At 25.6% G+C, this 23,619-nt stretch overlaps 4 protein-coding genes across 4 annotated transcripts; 1 reads left to right on the forward strand and 3 right to left on the reverse strand.

Annotated features, from left to right (window-relative positions):
• Positions 1-2,973: 2,973 nt before the first annotated feature.
• On the reverse strand, positions 2,974-7,429 carry DICPUDRAFT_148463 (uncharacterized protein; the record flags this gene model as incomplete). The annotated part of the gene is made up of 8 exons (XM_003284636.1): positions 2,974-3,102; positions 3,963-4,104; positions 4,949-5,124; positions 5,188-5,520; positions 5,585-5,887; positions 5,960-6,238; positions 6,313-7,107; positions 7,178-7,429. 8 exons carry the CDS (start codon positions 7,427-7,429, stop codon positions 2,974-2,976), a joined length of 2,409 nt encoding a protein of 802 aa, XP_003284684.1.
• Positions 7,430-7,664: 235 nt separating this feature from the next.
• DICPUDRAFT_28078 (uncharacterized protein) lies at positions 7,665-9,164 on the reverse strand (the record flags this gene model as incomplete). Its single annotated transcript, XM_003284637.1, has 2 exons — positions 7,665-8,325; positions 8,455-9,164. The coding sequence occupies 2 exons, from the start codon at positions 9,162-9,164 to the stop codon at positions 7,665-7,667; spliced, it is 1,371 nt and encodes a 456-aa protein (XP_003284685.1).
• Positions 9,165-9,591: 427 nt separating this feature from the next.
• On the forward strand, positions 9,592-12,894 carry DICPUDRAFT_75625 (uncharacterized protein; the record flags this gene model as incomplete). Its single annotated transcript, XM_003284616.1, has 5 exons — positions 9,592-9,801; positions 9,875-10,236; positions 10,301-10,456; positions 10,527-11,538; positions 11,611-12,894. The coding sequence occupies 5 exons, from the start codon at positions 9,592-9,594 to the stop codon at positions 12,892-12,894; spliced, it is 3,024 nt and encodes a 1,007-aa protein (XP_003284664.1).
• Positions 12,895-14,094: 1,200 nt separating this feature from the next.
• DICPUDRAFT_53111 (uncharacterized protein) lies at positions 14,095-22,889 on the reverse strand (the record flags this gene model as incomplete). The annotated part of the gene is made up of 4 exons (XM_003284638.1): positions 22,835-22,889; positions 19,819-22,376; positions 17,484-19,752; positions 14,095-17,363 (listed from the first exon to the last, which is right to left on the reverse strand). Exons 2-4 carry the CDS (start codon positions 22,279-22,281, stop codon positions 14,095-14,097), a joined length of 8,001 nt encoding a protein of 2,666 aa, XP_003284686.1. The 5' UTR covers positions 22,282-22,376; positions 22,835-22,889.
• Positions 22,890-23,619: the final 730 nt, after the last annotated feature.

Raw genomic sequence — 23,619 nt, forward strand, 5'->3', positions numbered from 1 at the left:
TCTATTTTTTGAAAATATAATATATGGATGACTTTTAAAAAAATTTGGTGGTAGGGGAGTTTTTAATGGTTAAAATAAAATTTAAATAAAAAGGAATAAATAAAAAAAAAAATATTTAAAACAACATTAATGATAGTAAAAGTATTCGTGAAAATGTAATAGTTTATTCCTAAACGCATATTTTAACATATATCTATTTTTTTGATGTATTATTATTAAATTATTATTTTAATCTCTATTAGATACTCTTACTATTGAGTGCGCTATTATTTTGTTATAACATTAAAATTAACAATAAAAAACAATAATCTTTTTTTTAATTATAATGAAACATAATTTAGTTAAATGATGTTATTGAGTGCTTTAACAATAACATCTAAACACAAAAAAATATAATAATATGGATTATAAAAAAGAGATAGTTGATTCTTTTTAAAAGTGTTGTGCTGGTGGAATTGATATGTATAGGTTATTATTATAATTAAATATTTATTGGGTTATTAAAATGTTGGTGCTATGGATAGTGAACTTTTTATTAATAACAACTTTTTTTAAAATAATTATTTGGTTTTTTTGGTTTTAATTTTAAATAATTATTTATAATTATTTAAAAATTTGAAAAGAATAAAAACCAAATTATTATGTTATTATAAAAGGTTGGGTGTAAAGGTAGTAATAATATGAATGTTTTTAAAATAATAATTATAAAAAATGAAAGAAAAATTAAATAATTACCACAAATTTTTTTTTTTTTTTTTTTTTAAAAGAGGGATTTTTTGAAAAGGGTCTTTATAGTTTTAGAAAAGAATAAGAATAAAAATAGTATTAGGTATTTGATTATATATAATGTGTTTTAATAGAAATGAATTTTATAAATTTTTTTTTTTTTTTTATACAAAATTTAATTTTAATTAAATCATTTAAATTTTTTCTTAAATTTTTATTTAAAAAATAATTAAATTAAAATATTTATTTTAAAATTAATTAATTAAAATGTTAGTTACCTACTACTACCTCTATATGATGTGTTCAAATAAAATTATTTTTATTATGAACTGTGCAGCGATGGTGAATTAGAAACCAAACAAAAATATTGTTTTATAAATATATTTAATGCTTTTTTTTATGTACAATATTTTCTAATATTAAGTTATTATAGATATATTAAGTGTGTGTGTGGGGGGAATTGTATTTGAGAAAAAATTAATTAGTTATAGTGTTTTTATGATGTTTGGTGGGTATTTTTAAAATTTTCCAAAGATTTTTTTTTTAAAAGAGTTAAATTTGATTTTAATTATATGATTACCCTAAAAAAGCAACTTAAAATTTTAAGTGATTTTCTAAGTATTTTAAAAAATATTTCTAAAATATGATTGAATTAAAGTTTTGTAAAATAAATTGGGTATACGTGGTACTATGTGTTAAAACATATAATAATTTGTTATTTTTTTTTTCTCAATATGTGGTAGTGGTGTGTTAATTATATTAATTTTTTTAATAGTTTGTTAAGTTTTGAGGACAAATGTGGGTGTATTAAATTTGTATTTGTGAAGAGTGTGTGATGTGTGTGAATAAACAACAATTTAAAAAGTGTTGGTCTTAATGAGAATTGTATTGTTTATATAAAAAATTTCTTTAATAAAAACTTTCCCAATTAAGATGTAAAAATACAAAGTAATAAAAATGATATAAATGTTAAATTTACCACATATTAATCTTTGAATGTTGATATAATGTTTTTATATTAAATAAATTAAAACAATAGTGATTTAAAATATATTTGTTTAATAAATTAAGCTACTTACCCTGATATAATGGCTGATATATGATATATTGATTAAAATTTTTTTTTTTTATGCTAAACAAAAACTAAGTTTTTTTTTAAAATAAATAAATAAATATAAATAATATTATTACTACAATATTATAATAATTTCATTGACTATATATATTAATTGAAAGATAAAGAGATAGAGTTAAATACAAAAATAAATTATTAAAAAAACCTATTTTTAAAAACAAATTTATTTTATTTTTTTATTTTTTTTCAAAAAAAATAATAATAATAATTATTTTATTTTATTATTAAATACAGTGTTTATTTTATAAATACTAATTGAGGTCTCTTATTATCCAAATTATTATAATACAACAAAAATATAAACAAGCATACAAACAACAATAATAAAATATAAATTAATTATAAAAAATGTTGTTGTTATTGTCAATGTTGTTATTGTATTGTATTAATTATTTTAATATTGGGTGTGGGTGTTGGGATGGTATATATTTAATTGATTTTTTTTTATTAGTGTGTGTTTTTTTTTTTTTGAGTTATTTTTAAAATTAATTAATTAATTAAAAAATGTTTCGATTGTTATATAATCTAAATATTAATATTGTAATAGAAAAATCACTTTATTATAATATATTTTATTTAAAAACAAAAAAAGTAGTTGCAACTACATTAACAATAATAATATTAACAACACTTTAATAGTGAGTGTTACTATACAAAATATTTTATTCCCAGTGGTATAATTATACACTTTATCTTGGCATGCTTTTTATTTTTATTTTTAACCTCAAAACAAATAAAAAAAGAAAGTCAACTGCATTATATATGTTGAAATTAAAAATAAAAAATTTTATTTTAAATATACATTTTTTTACCCCCACTACCACTTTTTACTATTACTCTTACTCTTACTCTTACAACTACCACATAATATATATGTATATGTATTTATTTATTAATAAATAGTGGTCGTGTGTTTAGAGTGATTTTATTTCAAAAAACTTTTGTGCAGGTTGAACAATATTATAATTAGAGCAAAGAAAGAATGAAGAAAGGATTAGTGGGTGTGGTGGATTGGAGAATAAAGAATGAGTGGGTGAGGTGAGACAAAAGGAATTTTTTTTTTTTTTATTTTTTTTTTTTTTTATTTATTTTTTTTATTAAAAAATTACTGTTTACTTTATATTAAGGTTATTAACTCCACCTTTAAAATCTGATCTTCTTCCTAATACTAATTTAATTTCTAATGCACTAAGCTTCCACACATATCCTTCTTGTCCCCAATATTCATATATATCATTTGCCTATATTATAAAAAAAAAATGTTGTTAATATTTTTATTGTTTGAATTAATTTCAGCAAATAAAATTCTGTTATCTATTAAATAGGGAGGGTTTAAAAATTTTATTTTTAGATTATTTCAATTTATATATTATATATAAAATTAAAAATAATCAAAATAATAAAAAAGAAAAAGTTTTTTAAGTTGTCCAAAATATATGAAAATATGTTTTTGGGTTTATTAAATGTATATATGTTTTGAGTTATCATAGTGTGTTTGTGTTAATGTGTGGGAAATTGTAAAAAAATTATATAAAAAATTTAAACACACACACTACGACAATAACCCACAAAAAAAAGTCATCATTATTATATGGCAAAAAATTAATTATTATTATTACAAAAAGTGACAGTTTTTTTTTTTTTTTGTTATAAATAGACCACACATAAGTTTAATACATATTGTATTGTGTATATATATTTATAAATCTAAGAATGATTGTTTTTTTATGAATTTTTTTTTGTGGTGGTTTAGAAATTTTGTGAAGTGGGTTAATGTGTGGTTATATATGGCGATATATTTAAATATAAATTTATTAAATAACCACATCTATATTTTTTAAAAAGACTAATAAATCTTTTAAAAGAATAAAGCATTCGAGTCCAATTTACAATAAAAAATTATAAAAAAAGTGTTTTGGTGTGGGGGTTATGAGCGTAGTTTTTTAATAAAAGTGAACGTGTGTGATTATTAATTAATTAAAGTTTAATTATAAAAAGAATAGGATCATATTGGCGTAATTCTTTTAATTATATCTATTCAGATAAAATAATATTGCTATATTTATGAAGAAAAACAATTAAGTACTATAATACTACATACCTTATCAAATGTTAATAAATGGGAAATTTGGGAGAGTCTTGTAAACTTGTGTCTAATGTTTTGTTCGGTTGTTATATTACATAAAAATTCTATGATCTTTCTTATATCTTTTGAAAGCTGTATACCACCAAGCTGGTTAAATCTAAAATCATTATATCGAAATAAAAAAAAGAAATAGAGAAATTAATATTTAATATTTTATAAATATCATTAATAGATATTATTATAATAAATATAAAGTGATTTATTATTGTTTTTATTATTTAAACCCCGTAATGACACTATTTATAATTATATTGGTGCGCACTACACTGAAAATTTTTTTTAAAAAGATATACAATTAACACACCCCCACCCACATTATTATTGTTTTCAAGCGTGTGTAACACTAAGATGACACATTAAATATAAAAAATGATGTTATGTGTTGTAGATAATAGCAACAATAAGAATAAATAGTTGAAAACTTTTATGATTACAATAATAACAACAATATATAAAGAAAAAATCAAATAATTATGCCACACACAAATTATAGACTTGACACACATTTTTACAACATCAAATTTAAATATATCTATTATTTTTAGTTGATGTATAGTTATTTTTAATTAATCTATATATCTATCTATAACTTTAAATATAGTTAAATTATTATAAAAAATAATTATCAGTTTTAATTAAAAACTAATTTGTGCATAGATTATTATTAGGTTGTAGTTTAATATTTTAAAAAAAAACAAGCAATGATTGTTATAATAAAAGGTTTATATTATATATGAATTGATTTTTTGAACAATATAGATTATTAATTTATATTCCACTAAAAAGGACTGGAGATATATTGTATTTTTAAGTGAATGGGGATGATTAAGTTTTGAATTAAGCTAAGTTTTTTTTTGTTTTTTTTATATATAACATATTTTTATAAAAGCATTTAAAAAAACATTTACAAACAAAAAATTATTACTAATAAAACTACATACCTTTTTTTCATTATTAGTTCTTCCATATTCTTAGCAATATATGTTGACATTAAATGAACCATTTGATCAAAATTTACGGCCATAAACTTTCTTTTGTATGGTCCTAGTAACTCCATGAGGTTGGATAAAAAGTCCATTACAAATGGATCATTAATTTCATAGTTTTCGAATTCTTCCTATAGATAAAATTGTTAGTATAAATGGTAGTTTATTTTTATATATATTATTATTATACTTACGTCAGTAATTTCGTAGTTTATATTATTAAATGGCCACATAAATCTATTTAAAAATACAGAGTTGGCATTTATTATTTTATCAACATTAACTTTAATAATATTATTAATGTGCTTGACGATAGAGGAAAAGCCATCACCCTCGATACAAATATTAATCATCTTGATATCATTTTCTTCTTTGAACTTGGTTAATGTTGTATCTTTTAGTTGATGTTGAACTTGATTAATATAATCATTGGTTAAAGTAAGATTGTTTAAAATAATTAAAAATGTATCTCTTCTTTGGTCAAAATCTTGTGGGTTAAGTGTATATTGTAGTAAGTTTTCGAAATACTATAAAAAAATAATTTAGTTTTTATATTTATATATCAAAATATATAAAGTTGGGTCTACTTACTGGTATATAAATAATATCAAAATTAGTTAAAGTTAGGTTAATAATTGCACAGGTTGTTGGTGAACTTGATGTTGAAATCGCTCTTGCTACAACTTTTCTAAAAATAAAAAATATATCATCTACCATACTGGATGTATTATTCTCTTGTCCATATCTTTGTAATTGTTCATTGTTTTTTCTTTGTTGCGAATTTGTTCTATCGTGTTGTGAATCATTTGATTGTTGTTGTTGGTGTTGATTTTTTTGATTATTATCATCCATTTCTATACTAATAAGTTTTCTTAAATCATCACCATAAATAGACTTTATATTAAAATAAGTGCAAGTAAGTAAATAAATAAAGATAAAAAAAATCAATAAAATTATAATAGTTACAAATGAAAATGATAGTTGAAAATATTGGGCTTCAAGTGATGTATAATGGGTTAAAATCTCTTGTATTCTACTTTTCATATTATTTAATTCGGGTAGTTTTTTGCCATTTTCTGCATTTGCTTGAATATAGTTTATATATCTTTGAGAGATTTCAGAAATACTTGATATTTGATTTAAAAGTTCATCAATACCTAAATATGGTTGGATGCTTTCTATTTCTTCTTGGCTGTATCTAAAATTATTAATTAAATCTTCAATTGATAAATTTGCTTCTGTAATCTTTTTTAACTATAGAGATCAATATTAGTATTAATAGCATATAAAATATTATAAAATAGAAAATATAAGCTTACCAATTGATCATCTTTAATTTTATCTAAAATAATTGTATAGATTTTGTCTAGGTACATTGCAGATTGGTTGTGAAGTGGCAAAGTTAAATAGTTTGAATTCCATTCGTTTAGTTTGGTTTGATATTTTTCGTGTAGAATTTGGTTCCATCTCCATTGATCTGAGCTAACATGAACTGTATCAGAGATCTTTTGAACGACACTAGATAAAACCTTTTTCAATGCTAATAGACAATTGTCGATTGAATTAACCTTTGATTTTATATCATTCATTCCTTCTAGTGTTTCATTAACTCTTATCATATCTTTAATAATTGGACCTGAATCTTGTAAAATTAATTTTCTTTGGAATTGGATATATAGATTTAAACCCTCATCCTCTTCTTCGTATACTGGTTGCTGATGCTGTTGCTGATGCTGTTGTTGTTGTTGTTGTTGTTGTTGTTGTCTAACTAATACTTTATATTTAATTTGTTGTACAATTGAAAGTATTATTGAAAGTTGAATTAATGATGTTTCATTATTTGTTCTCATTGTTTCTTCAATCTTTGATCTACTTGTTTGATACAGTTCTTCTAGTTTCATTAGTGATGGTATGTGGTATTTTTCAAATAAATTTGTATAGGTTGTACCTGCATTTTGAAGTGTATTGACGCTTTTTGATGTTAACCCTTCGAATACTAGATATACAAATTGCTTTAATAGTTTTAAACCTTCTTCAAAATCATTCTTTGTAATTTTGTCATTAATTCTAATAATTAAAATATCTAAATCGCTTGATGAGGTGTTTGTAATTTTCTAAAAAATAAAAAATTAGAAAATGCTTGCAGTTATTCGTTCTATTTTCTTTTTAATATAAATGACTTACTAATGAACTTTTGAATAGTTCTATTTCTTGCTTTAAACCATCATCGTCATCGTCGTCATCGTCATGATCGTTATGTCTTTTATCTTGTTTTTTATTTGTATTTTGAGGTTGTTGTGGAGGTGATGATTGCTGTTGGTTACTGACACTTGCTACTGGTGGTGATCTATTTGCATTATTATCATTAGAGTCAGGGTTCATATATTCATTAACTCTATTACCCATATACCCTAATACCTTTTTAAGCCCATTCATTTTAATACATTTAAAAATTTAAAATTATAAAACAAAAAATAAAAAAAAAAAAAGATAATTTAAAAAAAATTAAAAAAAAAAAAATAAAAAAAAAAATAAAAATAATAAAAAAAGATAATTTGAAAAAAATAAAAATTGTGTGGGGTTAAAAAAATAATTTCTTTTCTCTCCTTCTTTAAAAAGAATTATGATTTTCATTTTCATTTTTAATTTGGATTTTCGTTTTTACCCAATTTTAATTTTTATTTAATTTATAAAAGTTGAAAGTATCAAAGACATAGAATGATTTTTTATAAATATTGTCAAATTGGTTGAATAATGTACGAACTGTAAGAACGATACCATGGTTTTTTTGTACACTGGTAACAATTAATCTGAGGGCTGGTTGTTGAATTTCGACATCGTATGATTGCATTGAGGATGTTTGAGCTAAATGTTTATCTAAACGGATGAAACCAGCTTCTTCAGTTAATAGTTTGGCTTCTGGTTGTTCTAAAAGTTTTGATACTACTTCGTTTGAATATTCGTAAAGTTTGAGTTGACCTGGGTAGTCAGTTAGATCTTCAACTAATACTCTAAAGCAATATGGTATTGGGTTTTTGGTTTCGTCAGAGTCTTTGAATGATACATATTCGCCGTTTGGTTTGCATGCTGTTAATTGGAATGATTTTGGAACTCTAAATGAATATCCAATTATAAGATTGTCGAAATAGTCGTATGGTACATTATCTTTAGCTTTTTTATTTTGTTTGTTGATTAAACCAAAGTATTCGATGATACGATTGAAACATGATCTCCAGCTATTCAATTCGTTGATTGGTGTAGAGAAAGTAAAGCAAATAATTGTAAAGTCCATTTGGAATACCAATGAAATATGTTCTTCTTTGTTGTCAGCGCTGCTCCATTCGACCAATTTGCTGTTTTCAATTGATATTTTTTTACCAAAATCATAAATAAAATTATTTAATTTAACACTTGTTTCGGTGACTGATTTAATATTGGTTCCGAGTTCTTCAGCAATATACTGTTCCAATGATGGTGATGGTAGTGGTGTTGATGAATCTTCGCTATCGTCTTTTTTAACTTGCTTAATGTGGACTAATAAAGAGTTGCCTTTATTTTCATTATCTGTATATTTAATAGATTCCTTTGATATTTTTTTTTCAACCCAATTCTTTGGTGTGTAGTACTCCATAAATAATGACTGGTTTGGATTTCTATCATCTGAAGTTAGTTGAGCTAATGTTGATTTCAATTGAAGGAATTTGTAACCTTTACTTTCGAATAATGCAAATGAACTAATGGCGTGGTCGTGTACAAATAAATGCTTGATAAAATAGTCGTCTGCTTTACTGGTATATGAGATTAAATAGGCATTTCCTTTATTGAAGAAATAGGTTTGTTTAGATTTCATATGATTCTCTGGAATATAAAATATAATTGATCTACCGTTAAAATCACCAACTTTTTCATCTGTGAAAGCTCCTGCTTTAGCACCAACTCTGAGAATTTGAGATCTAATCATTTCTTCAAATGAGCTATAGTTGACATTTGGACCAAACATTGTTAAATCTATAATTTGAATATTGAATGATGGAAAGGTTTCTTCATTAGACTCTCTAAAACCAACCACAAAAAATGAATTATTCTCTGAAATTAACCATTTATCTGGATAGTCGATTGAAAACCCGTATATATTAGATGAATATGTTTTAAATGTGATTGCTTCTTCCATTTTTATTTTATTATTATTTTATTGGTATTATTAATATTATTCGGAATAAAAATAAAAAAATAAAATAAAATATGAAAAAAAAAAATTTTAATTTTTTTTTATTTTTTTTTATTTTATTTTTCTTTAAAAACTTTTTAAATTTTTTTTTTTTTTTTAATTTACTTTCATGGTTTTATTCAATTAATATTTATGTTTTCAGTAATACTAGCACATAATTTTAAAATATTGGTTTATAAATAAAGACATATTTTTAATTTTATTATAATTTTTTTTTTTTAAATTTTTTTTTAAAATTTTTTTTATTTTTAAAATATTAAATTTCATCTTTTTTTTTATTTATCTTTTTTTTTTTTTTTTTTTTTTTTTTTTAAAAAATCAAAAATAGATTTAATATAACATATAATAGTAATAAGTAATAGAATAAATAATGAATTTAACAAATATTAACGAAGGTAATAGCAATGAAAATATAGACGAATCACAATTTACAATCGAAAAAGTGGAAGGAATATTGAGGTCATTTTATTTTCCGCAAAATAATGATTATAGTAATTTACCAAGAATTCAAGAATGGTTGATGTTATTTCAAAGATCATTTTCAGCATGGTCAATAGCTCCTCTATTATTATCTTCAAATGTAATTAAATACAACCTAAACTGACTCTATGTTAAAAAAAGTATATTTATTAAGTTTATTAATAATTATTTAGGTTAGAGAAATTCAATATTTTGGAGCATCAACAATCGAAAATAAAATTAAAACAAGTTGGTTATCATTAAATACAGAGTTAAAAGTAGAGTTTTTAGATAGATTACTTGTTTTCCTAAAGACACAGTTATCAAATTGTTCAACCATATCCATCACTAGATTGTGTTTAGCAGTATCAGTAATAGCATGTCATTCCACACCAGACTTATGGTCAAACCCAATATTAGATGTTTTACAATTCTCTTTTCCCGATATTAATAATTTAGACCAATTTAATCCAAATTTAATAAATTTAACCTTAGAGCTTTTAACAATTTTCCCAGAAGAATTATTAAATGCAGATTATATCACACAAGAAAAAAGGTAAGTTATCTTTAATATAATAGGATTTTTTTTTTTCATATTAATATGATCTTCATTAAAATAGAAATAAAGTTGGATCATTATTTGGCAAATATAGCCCAAAAGTATTCGAGGTTATTTCAAAAATTATGACACTGCCGCATAATCAACAAACTACAGCATTTAAAAAATTATCATTGAAAAGTTTTAAAAGTTGGATATTGTTTGATTGTTCCCCAAAGTAAGTTACATTTTTCTTGTAAATATTTTTATTTTTAAAATCACAATTATATTAAAAAAAATTTATAAAGGGAATATTTAGTTGATAGTCAAATTTTAACCACATGTTTTGAAGCAGTCTCAAGTAATTTACTATTGGTAGAAGATTTTTTAATGGTATTGGATGAATTATTTACTTTGATGGGTGGCAAAATATTTAGAAGTTATTCAAATTCATTTGACTCAATATTAGAAAAAATTTTATCCATATTTCCACAAATTTATATGTTGGCTTTAAAAGAAGAGAACCAAATATTTAATCAAATTTTTTTATTATTTACACACATAGCAGAGAATCATATAAAATTATTATTAAAGAATCCAAAGCTATCATCTGGATATTTTAAAGCACTTGTGGAGATGGCCCTAAAAGGTGATTTTGAAACATGTGAATTGTTAGCACCGGTTGTTACAGAAATTGTATCTCTCTCTGATAAATCTGATATTAGTGGATGGTATCAATTCTTATTAGAAATTGTAGAGATATTTCGATTAAAGTCCATGTATCCAATAGATCAAGATATATCATCACTTTATTTAGAAGATCAAGAAAAGTTTTTCGCATTTCGTCAGATAGCAGGTGATGTCTTATTGGATATTTTTGCAATTTTAGAGAATCAAGTATTACAGCAACTATTAAATCAACTATGGTCAGATATTCAATCATACCCAAACAAACAAACTTGTTGGCAATCAATTGAATCTACCGTTTATTTATTGGGTTGTCTTTCTGAAGGCATCACTGAAAATGTCGATTTTATACCCCAACTATTTTCTTTACTCGGTCAATTGCCAATTCAATCAACTCCCCTAATTAAAAGTACAATGATTTTAGCTGGTAAATATTCAAATCTAATGGATAAAAGTACTCAATTTTTAGAAAAGATTGTGCGTGACTTCTTTCCTGCTTTTACAAATCCAGATTTAAAGTCTGTTGCAAGTCAATCGTTTTTATCAATTTCAAAAAATCCCAAATGTGCTCAATTATTATCAACTGGAATCAATCAATTAATAGAGTTATGCTCACCAGTATTATTAAAAAATGTATGTATTGTTATAATTTTAAATTGTATTTTTTATTTTTATAATTATTAATTTTTTTATTTTTTTTTTTAGAATAAAGTTATCATCGATGAACCATCAAATTTTTTTATTATTGAAGCATTATTATATATAGTTTCGGTTCTTCCAACAAAATCAGATATTTTAAACTATTCAACACAGTTATTATCACCATTTATATTATATATGAAACATTATTCAATACTATCTCAACAAGAACAACCAAATGAAAAACCAAATACTCAGTTATTGTTATCATCATTAAATTTACTTACAGATTTTTGCAAAGTTTATGACGATGGAGGTGAGCAAACTCTTACCGATGAAGAGCAAAAAGAAAAAGATGATATAAATAGGCCAGTATATCAAATTATAAATCATATCATATCGATAAATGGTGATTTATTAGGGCTAAAAAAATTAGATAATTCAATTATAGAGGCAATTAGTATTTTTTATAAGAAAGCAATTTTAATTTCATATAATTCAAATATTGCAGAAATTAATAGACAATTAACAATGGCATTTAATCATACTCCACTTAGCATTGTTTTAAATTCACTATCGATGTCGATTGCCAGTTTACCTAATCAACAACCTTTTGGATTTTTGGTCGAATCATTAGCATTAATTACAAATAAAATGGTAGATATTTGGAAGAACCCATCAAAACAAGATAACCCGAAAAAACATGCAGATTTCGAAACTATTAATCAACAACAAAAACAAAATCAATCATTTTTAGCGTCAACAAATTTAAATGAATTTTTAAATTTCAATTTATCAATTTACCCAGATATCACCAAAGAATTCTTTTCATTAATAGGTCAATATATTAAATATAATGTAAACTCAATACCTAGCGGAGTTATTTCATACTTATTCTCTATAGTTTTAGCAAATATTACAAATATAAATGATAAGATTACTGCGCGTGCTTGTTTGTCTTTTTTATCGATCACTATTACCAAAACTAAGGAAATGAAGGACGAAACAAATTGGCAATCTTTCTTTGCCGAAGTAAATAATTGGTTTACAATCCACGGCGATATTTTAATAAGACAAATTTTATTCTCTGCTGGTGGGGGTGCTCCAAGAAGCCAAATTCAGTTTGTAGCAGAAGTGATAGCTTCTTTAACATCATCATATCCCGACCTATTTAGACAATCAGCTTTAAAAATTTTATCTGTAGATGGATTCCCCTCAAATCATATCACAAAAGATCAAAAAGAGAAATTCTTGAATTCTTTAATGTCATATAGGAACAAAAAGCTTCCAACAAAAATTATTCAAGACTTTAGTTTAGTTTCATTAGGTATAAGTAATAAAACAATCTAGCGCCAAAATAAATAAATAAATAAAAAAATTAAATAATTTTATTTTATTAGTAAAATTATTTTTCCTCCTAATTAATAAGTTATTGGAAATAAAAAAATAAAAGTAGAATTAATTTTTGTAAATCTAATATAACAATGATTTTATTTTTAAATATTCGATTATTTTAATTTAAAGAATTGAACACACTTGCAAACCAATACTTCTCCTGTATTCTTCACCGCTCATTACAGAGGTTTTGTTATTTGCTTGTTTTTCTTTTAAATTTATTTCATCAATGTTTTTAACATTTTCATTTAAATTAATAAAGTTTGATGTTGATGAAAGAGATAATGATTCGAAAGATTCTGTATATGAAATTTTAAATGTTAATATTAATATTTAAATATTTTTCTGAGATATTTTATAACATACTTGTAATTGTCATTTTTAAATTTCTTTTTTTTTATAAAGCTTTTTTTGAACTTGTTTGTTTTGAGTATAATTGAAATAAAAAAAAATTATTTATATGTGTTTTTTTTTTGAATTTTAAATAAAAAAATAAAATTAAAATCTTAATCATCAATAATTATTAAATATTATGATAAAAACCTATTATAATATTTGATGTGTGAATATAAATTTCATTGTGTTGTTTAATAATTATTATTAAAAACAATTAATTATTATAAATCTTGTCATACAAGTAAATGGGGTGTAGAATTATTTTTTATATATTTCTTGCAATATTTATTATTTTTTTTTTTTGTTTCCCATCATATCTAAATATGCTATTAAGATTTATCTTAATCTATTACTATTATTATACAAAAAATAATAATAATAACATAATATTAATATATTTTGTAAAAAAATTTTTTTTTTTTTTTTTTTAATGATAAAAAAAATTTTCTTTTAAATAAGGAAATAAACAAATAGAATATTTACATGTTTAAAGACCTTTATTTTCACTAATTTTGATTAAAAAAAAAAAATTAAAAAAAATAAAAAAAAAAAAAAAGAAAAAGAAAAATTATAAATTTTTTACAGATATAAAAGATAATGATAAATAATAAAAAAATAATAAACATTAATTAACTTGGGTAAAGATTTTAGTATTTTTTTTAATAATATATATTTAATATATATGTATATAATTATTTTTATTTAGTTTTTTTTTTTTTTTAATATTTTCACTAATTTTTGTTAATTATTATTTACAATTTAATGTTTTAATAAATGACATTCAATAATATCCCCATCTTGTAAATTGATATCCACTAATGTTGAATTTGGATTTAACTGTTGTCCCTTATAAGTGAAAAGAGTATTGTTTCTAATAAGGTTATGTTCTTGACAGAATTTTTCCATTAAAATGTGAAGTGGGAAAGGATTTAAAGTATGCATTTTAATAAAACTACCAGCATCTTGGCCAACTAATTTAACTTCAACCTCGATAATTGATTGTTGTGTTTGTGGTTGTTGATGATGTTGTTGAGATTGTTGACGATGTGGAGATGGTGGTTGTTGTGATGGTGATTGACGATGTTGTCTATGCTGAGATTGTTGAGATGATTGTGAACGATGTTGTGAGGGTTGTGGCTGTGTTTGTGGTGGTTGTGGTGATGATTGATGTTGACGTTGTGGTGATGGTGGAGGTAATTGATTAAAACGATTAGTTGGTGATTGAATTGGTTGATTGGTTTTAACTTCAATTGTAACATGTGGTTTCATATGAATACCTTCTGGAGTTTCATCGGGTAAAAGACGTCTATTTTCGTAAGAGAAAACTGTTGTTCTTCTATCAATATTTAGTTTTTCACAGAAACGTTGGAATAATGATTCGAATGATGTTGTGGTACTAAGGAAATAAGGTACAGTAGTTCCACTGAAAACAACATCAACACGGACTAATAATAAAATAGCAGTGATTTCGGTTTCATCTTCGATTAATAATTGCGAAGGAGTTTTATCACCTTTGAGAGAGGTACCAAGACGTGGAATAAAGAAATCTATTTGTTTTGGAAGTAAAGAGTGTTTCTTTAAGAATGAATCCATTAGTTTTGATAATAATGTTGTCATTTTATGAAGAGCATATGTTTCTTTCTCTGCACCCCATGATGGATTTACAAATACACGAATGATATCTTGTGATGGAACAATAAAAAGGAAAGATTCGGTCTTGATCTTACTTGTACCAACATCGGAACTTAATGATAATGTTTGATTATTATATTCGATTCTAAGATTCTTTATATCGTATGGTGGTTGTGAATTGATGAAATATGCCTTGACAATATCTTCTAAAAGAGTATCATCTTGAACATTCATTAAAACACTTTCGTATTCAAAGCCTTTAACTTGAATAGTTTTCCATTTAGATTCCCAGAAAACACTTATACGATCATTATCTTTAATGCCAAAGTCAAGAAGCTTCATTCCATTCTGAATTGGTTGGTCATTATAATAGAATCTTAAGATATGGTTTTGATCCTCGCCTGCAGCACCTACAATTTGTTGAATACATGCTTTTGCAATAAATAATCTCTTTAATGAATCAAGTGTGGTAAATGTTGGAATTGAAATTGGATAAATTCTATTTTCCCATAAAAGTCTAATATTAAAGTTTTGATAAGATTTGGTTGGTTTACTTGGTGATTGTGGTGTTGATAATAAAGATGATTGTTTGTTTGTTTGATATTGATTTGGAGAAGACAATGGTGATTGTTGTTGTGATGTATTTGATTTTGAACTAGTCTTTTGAATTATTTTACCGAGTGATGGTAATTGTTGTGGAGCTTGTGGTTTATCAAAGAAACTTCCATTATTGCCTTTAAAGAATGAGCCATTATTACCACCATTACTGTGATTAAGTTTCATTTTCTTTAATTTATTATATTCTTCGTCATCTTCATCAGATGAAATATCACCACCGCTATATTCTGGTTTACGATAATGAGTTGATGGTTGGTAATTATCTTCATAATAATTGCTATATTTTGATTTTGTAGATTGATAACCACCTTTAATTTGTTGTTCTCTTTCCTTGTGCTCCCTTTCTCTTTGCTCTTTTTCTCTGTGCTCTCTTTCTTTTTGGTCCTTTTCTCTTTGGATTTGTTGTTGAATTTGTTGTTGCTTTTGTTGAGCCAAGTGTTGCTTTAATAGTTTATCATTATGTTCTTTCTTTAATATTTGGTCTGTGACTTTTTGAATTCTTCTTCTAAGTGACTCAGCTGATGGGATTTTTTCTGCAGCAGAGGCAGTATTTGTACCGCCACTTGGAGAAGCAATATTGGTTGAATTTGGAGTATCTCCCAACTCGTCAATATCAATATTATTGTTTGGATTTGATGGATCTGGTGGGGAGTTAAATGGTTGTTGTTGTAGTTGAGATCTCTTTACATTTGTCATAAGGTCCAATTCTGGATCAGCAAAAATTTCTGTGTATTTACCATAGCCATGTTTGTAAACACCCACTAATAAACTCTTGTCATTATCAGAACTCCAAGTTGGAATTGGTCCTCTGGAAATGTAAGGAATATTAAGAGTTAATAACTGTTTACCATATTTATTAACCAATTGTTTAATTGCTCTTAACTGAATAAGACGAGTAATAACAGTTTGAATTCTTGTTGAGAAAGATGGGAAATCATTGTTTTGCCAAATTGTATTGCTGCCAACAGTAAATTTGAATGGTTCGCTAACAAAACGGAATGTATTTGTTGATGGGTTTGAAAACATCACTCTAAATTCATATAAATTTGCAAAACCTGGTAATGTTATTTCGATTGAACCACTTTCAGCTTCTCCCAATGGATAGGTACGAACAATTTGTGAATTTTGGAAATTATCTAATGTTATGACCAAATAATAAGCTGGAGTTTTACATGGATTTTTAATTGAAATTGGTTTTGGTGGTGGTACAGCTGGGGTTTCAGATTTTATTGGTTCAGTTGATAATTTATTAGCATCATTTGAATCAACATCCATTTTATCCTTTGATTCTTCTGGCTTTTGATCTTCATTAGTTGTAACAGATTTATCACTTGGTTTTGAATCTTCATTAGATTTTTCATTTAATTTATCTTGGCTAGATGATTGTTTTTCTTCGGCTGCTTCTTGTTCTTTAACATCAAGTGGTTTATCTTCAGCAGCAGTAACAGATGACTTATCTTCGACCTTATCTTCTGCTTTATCTTCCTTATTTTCGATTGGTTTGTCCTCAACTGGTTTGTCTTCTTGATCAAGTTTTTCTTCGGCTGGTTTATCATCTTTATTAGATTTATCTTCAACTGGTTTATCTTCACAAAGCTTTTCTTTGTCTTGTTCTTGTTTCTTTGTTTCATCGACTTTTTCTTTATTTTCATCTACATTCTTTTCAGTTGGTTTATCTTCTGCCATTTTATCTTCTGATTTATCTTCTAATGATTTATTATCTGATGGTTTATCTTCTGATGGTTTATTTTCTAATGATTTATTATCTGATGGTTTATCTTTCATTTCCTTAATATCCTCACTAGTGGCAGATTTGTTATCAATTGAATCCTCAGATTTTATTGGATTATTTGTTGAAGTTGTGGTTGAAGTAGTTGTAGTGGTTGAAGTGGTTGTACTATTACCTTTATTTTTATCTAATACCGACCATTTAACATTAATAACTTGGGAACAGAATAAACCGCTTGTGTTAAATGATTTTTTAACTTCATAACTTTTGATGTTTGAAGGAGTTGGATCAGTGTTATAGATAATTTTGTTTTCTGTATCGAAACCCATTTTATAATAATTATAAGTTGAAGTGTCATCTAAAAAAATTTCATAGAAATCTTTAATAAGTGAGCCTTGTTGTACAAGACCAATTTGTAAGAATGATTCCGAAACTGATTGAATTTCTGCTGCAGTTTTATTGACTCCCTGTTGGGCGAGTTCAGATTGAATTTTCTTCCAACGATGGTAGCCAACTTTGAGTAGAGTTTGTTTAAATTTATCTTTTTGGGATTTGTTCCAAGAAGCAGATAAAAGTAATTGTGGTGAAACACCGTTGAGTGCAGAAGAACCAGAATTGAGGGACTTGCTAAGAGCTTTCTTTTCTTTTCTCTTTGATTCTCTTAAAGAATTTGTATGGCCGCCATCAAGGGTTTCAACGTGATCATCTGATTCATATGAATCACCATCATCTGGGAGAACAAAATCGGTGTCACTACCACCATCACTGCTACTATCTGAATCTGGCAAAATGAGATTATTGCTATTACCCTTCTTTTTGTTAGATTTAGGTTCGCTGAGGTGGGTTTGGATAACTTCAGGAATAACACGTTTTCTTGTTCTTGGCTTCTCTAAAAGTAATTTGGTTTGTTGAAGTTTTTCACGTTCTTCGATTGTAAATTTGGTATTGAATTCTACTCTCATAATGAGTTTAACAAGATCACCAATAAACTCTATTGAAACACTATCAGCAATATCATCTTTTTTGGATTGAGCCAAATCTAATATATCTTGAACAAACGAGGCACGAGATTCTTCTGTTGCTAAAGCTGATCCATTACCCAATTTCTCTTCAAGTTGTTTAACAGTCTTATAATCTGGTAAAACTTTTTCCCAAAAGTTTTCATCATTCATGTCTACATTCATATCAGTTTCGCTTGATGCAAATGTGGCTTTTGAGAAACCTGAAAGACTATTTGGCTTACTGTTCTTTGAGTCAAAGCTGATGGTAGTTGAACGTTCGAGAATTTTGTCAATATCTTCATTGATCATAATTTTATCTTGTTCGTTGGCTTCGTTGGTAGATTCTGCAAAAAGATAAGCAGCACCATATTTTAACATTTGACTAATTTGACTTGGTGAGTTTGGATCATCAATATTTTCTTGGACTTTAAATGGATTGGCAGCTGCAATTTCTAATTCACCTGGTGGTTGTTGTCCTGGAGCACCCTTCTTATTATTTGTGCTAAGAACGATATGATCTAATAAAAGTTTCTTTGTTGCGCATTCAAATAGGTATTCTTCATAAGTATTTCTAGTAATTAAACGATATACTTTTACATTATTAGTTTGACCAATTCTGTGACATCTTGCTTGTGCTTGTAAATCGGATTGTGGATTCCAATCTGAATCAAAAAGGATGACTGTATCAGCAGTAGTAAGATTAATACCGACACCACCAGCACGAGTTGATAAAAGGAAAACAAAACGATTAGCCTCCTTATCTTGGAAACGATCGATTGAGGCTTGACGAACCTCAGATTTAATTGAACCATCCAAACGTTCGTAAGTGTATTCTCTATATTGAAGATAATCCTCCAATATATTCAAAGACTCTACCATTTGACTGAAAATTAAAACTTGATGGCCTTCAGCCTTTAATCTTTGCAATAATTTATCGACCAATACCAACTTACTACTTGAACGTACTAAAAGTTCACCCAATTCATCTTCACCAGAGATCTTTTCTTGTTTAACAATTGACTCTTCAGCACCCGGAATTAAAAATGGATGATTACAAACTTTTCTAATTTGAATCATGATATTTGATAGCTTTGGTAAATTTGATTTGTGTCTGATACCTCTGGCAAGGAATTCTCTATTTCTTTCTAAAATAGCTCTATAATAAGTTTTTTGAGTTGATGAAAGCTCTACTTGAATTACAGTTTCTTCTTTAATTGGAATAGATAATTCGACATTTTCTTTCATTCTTCTTAATAAATATGGGGTAAGTAATTGATGAAGTTTGGAGACTTGGGACTCTTCTTTTAGATCGGAATATTCATTTAAGAAATCGTTACAATTATCAAATTTTTCTGGGTCTAAAAAGTTTAACATTGTCCATAACTCTTTCATATCGTTTTGCAATGGTGTACCTGTTAAAATTACTGAATGTTCAGTCTAAAAATAATTTATAATTAATAAAATTGTAATTAAAAATGTCAATGATTGAAAAAAAAAACCTACTTTAATTGATTTTAATTTGCTTAAAACTTTTGATTTTTCATTTTTAATTCTGTGACCTTCATCTAAAACTAAGGCTCTCCATGGTACTCTAACGAAAACACTGTGATCAGACATAATAGTTTCGTAGGTGGTGAGTAAAACCTCAAATAAATAATTGTCTTTACCAGCTTTAAATTCGTATTTTGAAATAAATGAACGGGTTTCTTGTGAACCATAATATACCAAAGTTTTCATATCGGTCCATTTTAAAAATTCTTTATGCCAATTACCAAGAGTGGATAATGGAGCAACAATGAGGAATGGTCCTTTAATTCCAACTTTTTGACTTAGGTATTGAATAAAAGCAATGGTTTGAATTGTTTTACCTAGACCCATTTCATCAGCTAACAATGAGGATCTACCTTGGTACCAACAATATGTAAGCCAAAGGAAACCTTCAACTTGGAAATCTTTTAATGACAATTCACCTTTGAACTTTGGTACCAATTCGCTATTGAATACTGGAAGTTTAGTTGGTCTACTGACATGCTTTTTACCTTGTTCGATGATGGCCTGGGTTTGATTAAAAACTTTGATTGCCTCTTGATCATCCTCGGATGTTAAACTATCGGATGGCTCCCATGTACTCTTTTCGTGTGGTAATGATTTCCATTTGACCAAATAAAAAGTATTGGATTTCTTATTATTGCTTTTACTTGAGCTTCTAATCTCTCTCTTTGTTAAAATCTTATCGATCTGTATACATTCTGGTGCAAAATAATAAAATGGATTTGCTTCAGATTCATCGTTTATTGGAGGTGGTGGCTGATTTTTAATATTCTTTAATAGTTTTACAAGTGTTGGACTATCTTTTTCTTTTTCGACTGATTTTTCTGGAACCCATCTTGCGTGTCTGTATGATTTATTTTTATACAATACTAAAAATCTAATCTCTTCTTCCTTAGCTGGCGTAGTGGTTGTTGTTGTAGTGGTTGAGGAGGCTGATGCTGCAGTTGATGGTGTGGTTTCTTCAGAAGCACTTGTAGTTGGTTTTTCAGTTTCGACATCCATCTTTTCAATATCAATGTCTTTCATTTCGGTATCCTTGGTTTCGGTAGTAGCTGTTTTATTTTCTGTAACAACATCTTTCATTTCTTCATCCTTCTTTACATCTTGCCCTGTGGAGGCAACTGATTTCTCCTTCTTTTCTTCTTTAATCTCGGGTGTATCTGTACCAGGTTTATTCGTTATATTATTATTCTCTTTATTATTTAGTTTTATATAATCTGCAAGTAAATATGGTAAATTTATAAATTTCTTTTTAAACAACTTTGTAACCAAAACTCTTTGAATCTTTAAATCTTCTTCGTCCTCTAATTCAATTAAATCATCTTCACTATCTTCCATTGAGACATCAGAATCTTGAGACTCTTCAGTATCGTTTACTTCAGATTCCTCATCTGCGTCGCTTTCATAATTATTTTCATCTTCAGAATCTTCTTCAGATGATGAATCTTTCTTTTTAGATGGTGATTTTGAAGATTTACTGGATTTCGATGATTTTGAAGATGTAGCTTTACTAGTTGCCTTTTTCTTTGCAAATGGTTTTGAAATCTTATTTTTACTTGTAGCGGCCAATCCTCTTGTTCTAATCTTGGATACTGGTTTCTCTACCTCCTCTTCTGAGCTGCTATGTTCATCAATTTCAGAATCCTGACCTGATTGATCAGATTCAGATTCAGAATTAAATGCAGTATTTGAAACCAATGGTGCTCTCTTTCGTTTTCCATTAACACTATTAATATTGGGTGTTGATTTTTTACCTGCAGGTTTCTTTGCGGTGGTTGAATTAATATGTCTTGAACCTCTTCTTGGGGATGTCGAATTTAAAACCTCTTGATCAGATTCTTCATCAGATGATTCTTCAACTTTTTTACCTGCACTTTTTCTTCTTGATCCTTGTTGTGATACGCTAAGTCTAGTTCTTGATGTCGAGGTCGATCTTTTACCATTACTCTTTGATCCATTCTCTTCTTCAGATGCACTATTTTTAAAGTATTCATCTTCATCACTATTCAATTCAACACGAACATTATTTAAAACTTCTTCCTCTCTTTCTTCCTCTTCTTCAACATCGTCTTCTTCTAATCCATCTTCTTCCTCTCCAGATGATACGTTATTTGATTTACTATTTACAGGGGTTTTTTTATTTGGTGTATTTGATTTTCGTTTTGTTAGCTCTTCATTATCACTATTTTCAAAATTAACATCGTTTAAAACCTCTCCACCATCATCCTCCTCTTCCTCGTCATTAACTATCGAATTTCTTCTTGTTGCTGGTCTTTTACTGATAGTATTATTAATTTTATTGGGTGTAGTGGTGGTTGTGGTTGTAGGAGTTAAAGACCCTCTCTTGTTCGATTTTGATGGGGTGGTTGTGATATTTGAAGCTGGTGGTTTTGATGCGGCTCTTGATCTTGTCATCAATGAAGTTGTTGAAGTTTGCAAGGGTGAAGAATCCTCACTACCTTTCGGTTTACTATTATTATTTATTGATGTGTTTGTGGTAGTTTTATTTACTTCTTCCTCTTTCTTTTTCGAACCACTATTCTTTGATTTCTAAAAAGATAAAAAAAAAAATTAAAAAAAAGTATTAATATTGTGATTAAAAATTTTTTTCTATGGACCTATCAAAAATTACCTTATTTGTCATTTTTTTTAATTTATATATTAAAGTTTAATAATTTTATATATAAAAACCAAAACTGGGTTTTATTTGATCTTCTTTGATTTTATACAAATTAATTTTTTTAAAAAATAAATAAATAAATATTATAGATTACTCTTATTAAGTTGTTATTAAGTTATTAAATTATTTTTAATCATACGAAAAATTAATGAAACTGAAAAAAAAATTAAAAAAAAAAAATTAAAAAATAAAATAAATTTTTTTAAATTTTTTTAAATTTTTTTTAAATTATTTGACCAAAAAAATATTTAAATTTGAAATAAAAAACTATAGTTTTATATTATTTACTATTTATATTATTATTATGATTGTTATTGTTATTATTATCAATTTTATTGTTATTGTTAAAATTTATATCATTGATAACCAATTTTTTTTAAATTTAAAAATTCTTAATTAAGAGGGAAAAAAATTGACAATCTTGATGATTTGTATCTTCTACTATATTTAAAACTTGTTTGTTGATGAGTTACTAAAATTATAAAAATGTAAAGTTAGTAATGGATTAAAAAATGAATAATTATATGATTTAAAAACGATGAAAATTAAAAAAAAAAAAAAAAAAAAACAAAAAAAAATAAATTGGATTTTAAAATGGTTTTTCTTGTCTTTTTATGTCTATTTTTTAATATATCCAAGAATATTAATTAAAATATTAAATTAAAATATTAAATCAAATATTACTTTTTAAAAACACACTTTCCTATTATTATATTATATTATTATATTATTATTATTTTTATTATTATTATTATTATTATTATGATTCTTCTCCTAATTTCTAAAACTGCTAAATTAATAATTGTGTGTGGAGAAAGAAAAGGGGGTGTGGGTGTGTAAAAGTAAAACAAATATAAATATTTAAAATGAAAAATTAAAAAAAATAAATTTAAAATAATAAAAAAAAAAAAAAAAATTAAAAATTAAATAACAATAAAAAAAAAAAAAAAAATATTTTTGGCCCAAAAAATAAAAAAAATTAAAATAAAATTAAAAATTAATTATTAATAAAAAAAATCAAAATAGGCTCTGGATCGTTACGACTTTTTTTGAAAAAAAAAAAAAAAAAAAAA

Source organism: Dictyostelium purpureum, assembly GCF_000190715.1.
Source record: "Dictyostelium purpureum unplaced genomic scaffold DICPUscaffold_29, whole genome shotgun sequence".
NCBI classification, from domain to species: Eukaryota; Evosea; class Eumycetozoa; order Dictyosteliales; family Dictyosteliaceae; genus Dictyostelium; species Dictyostelium purpureum.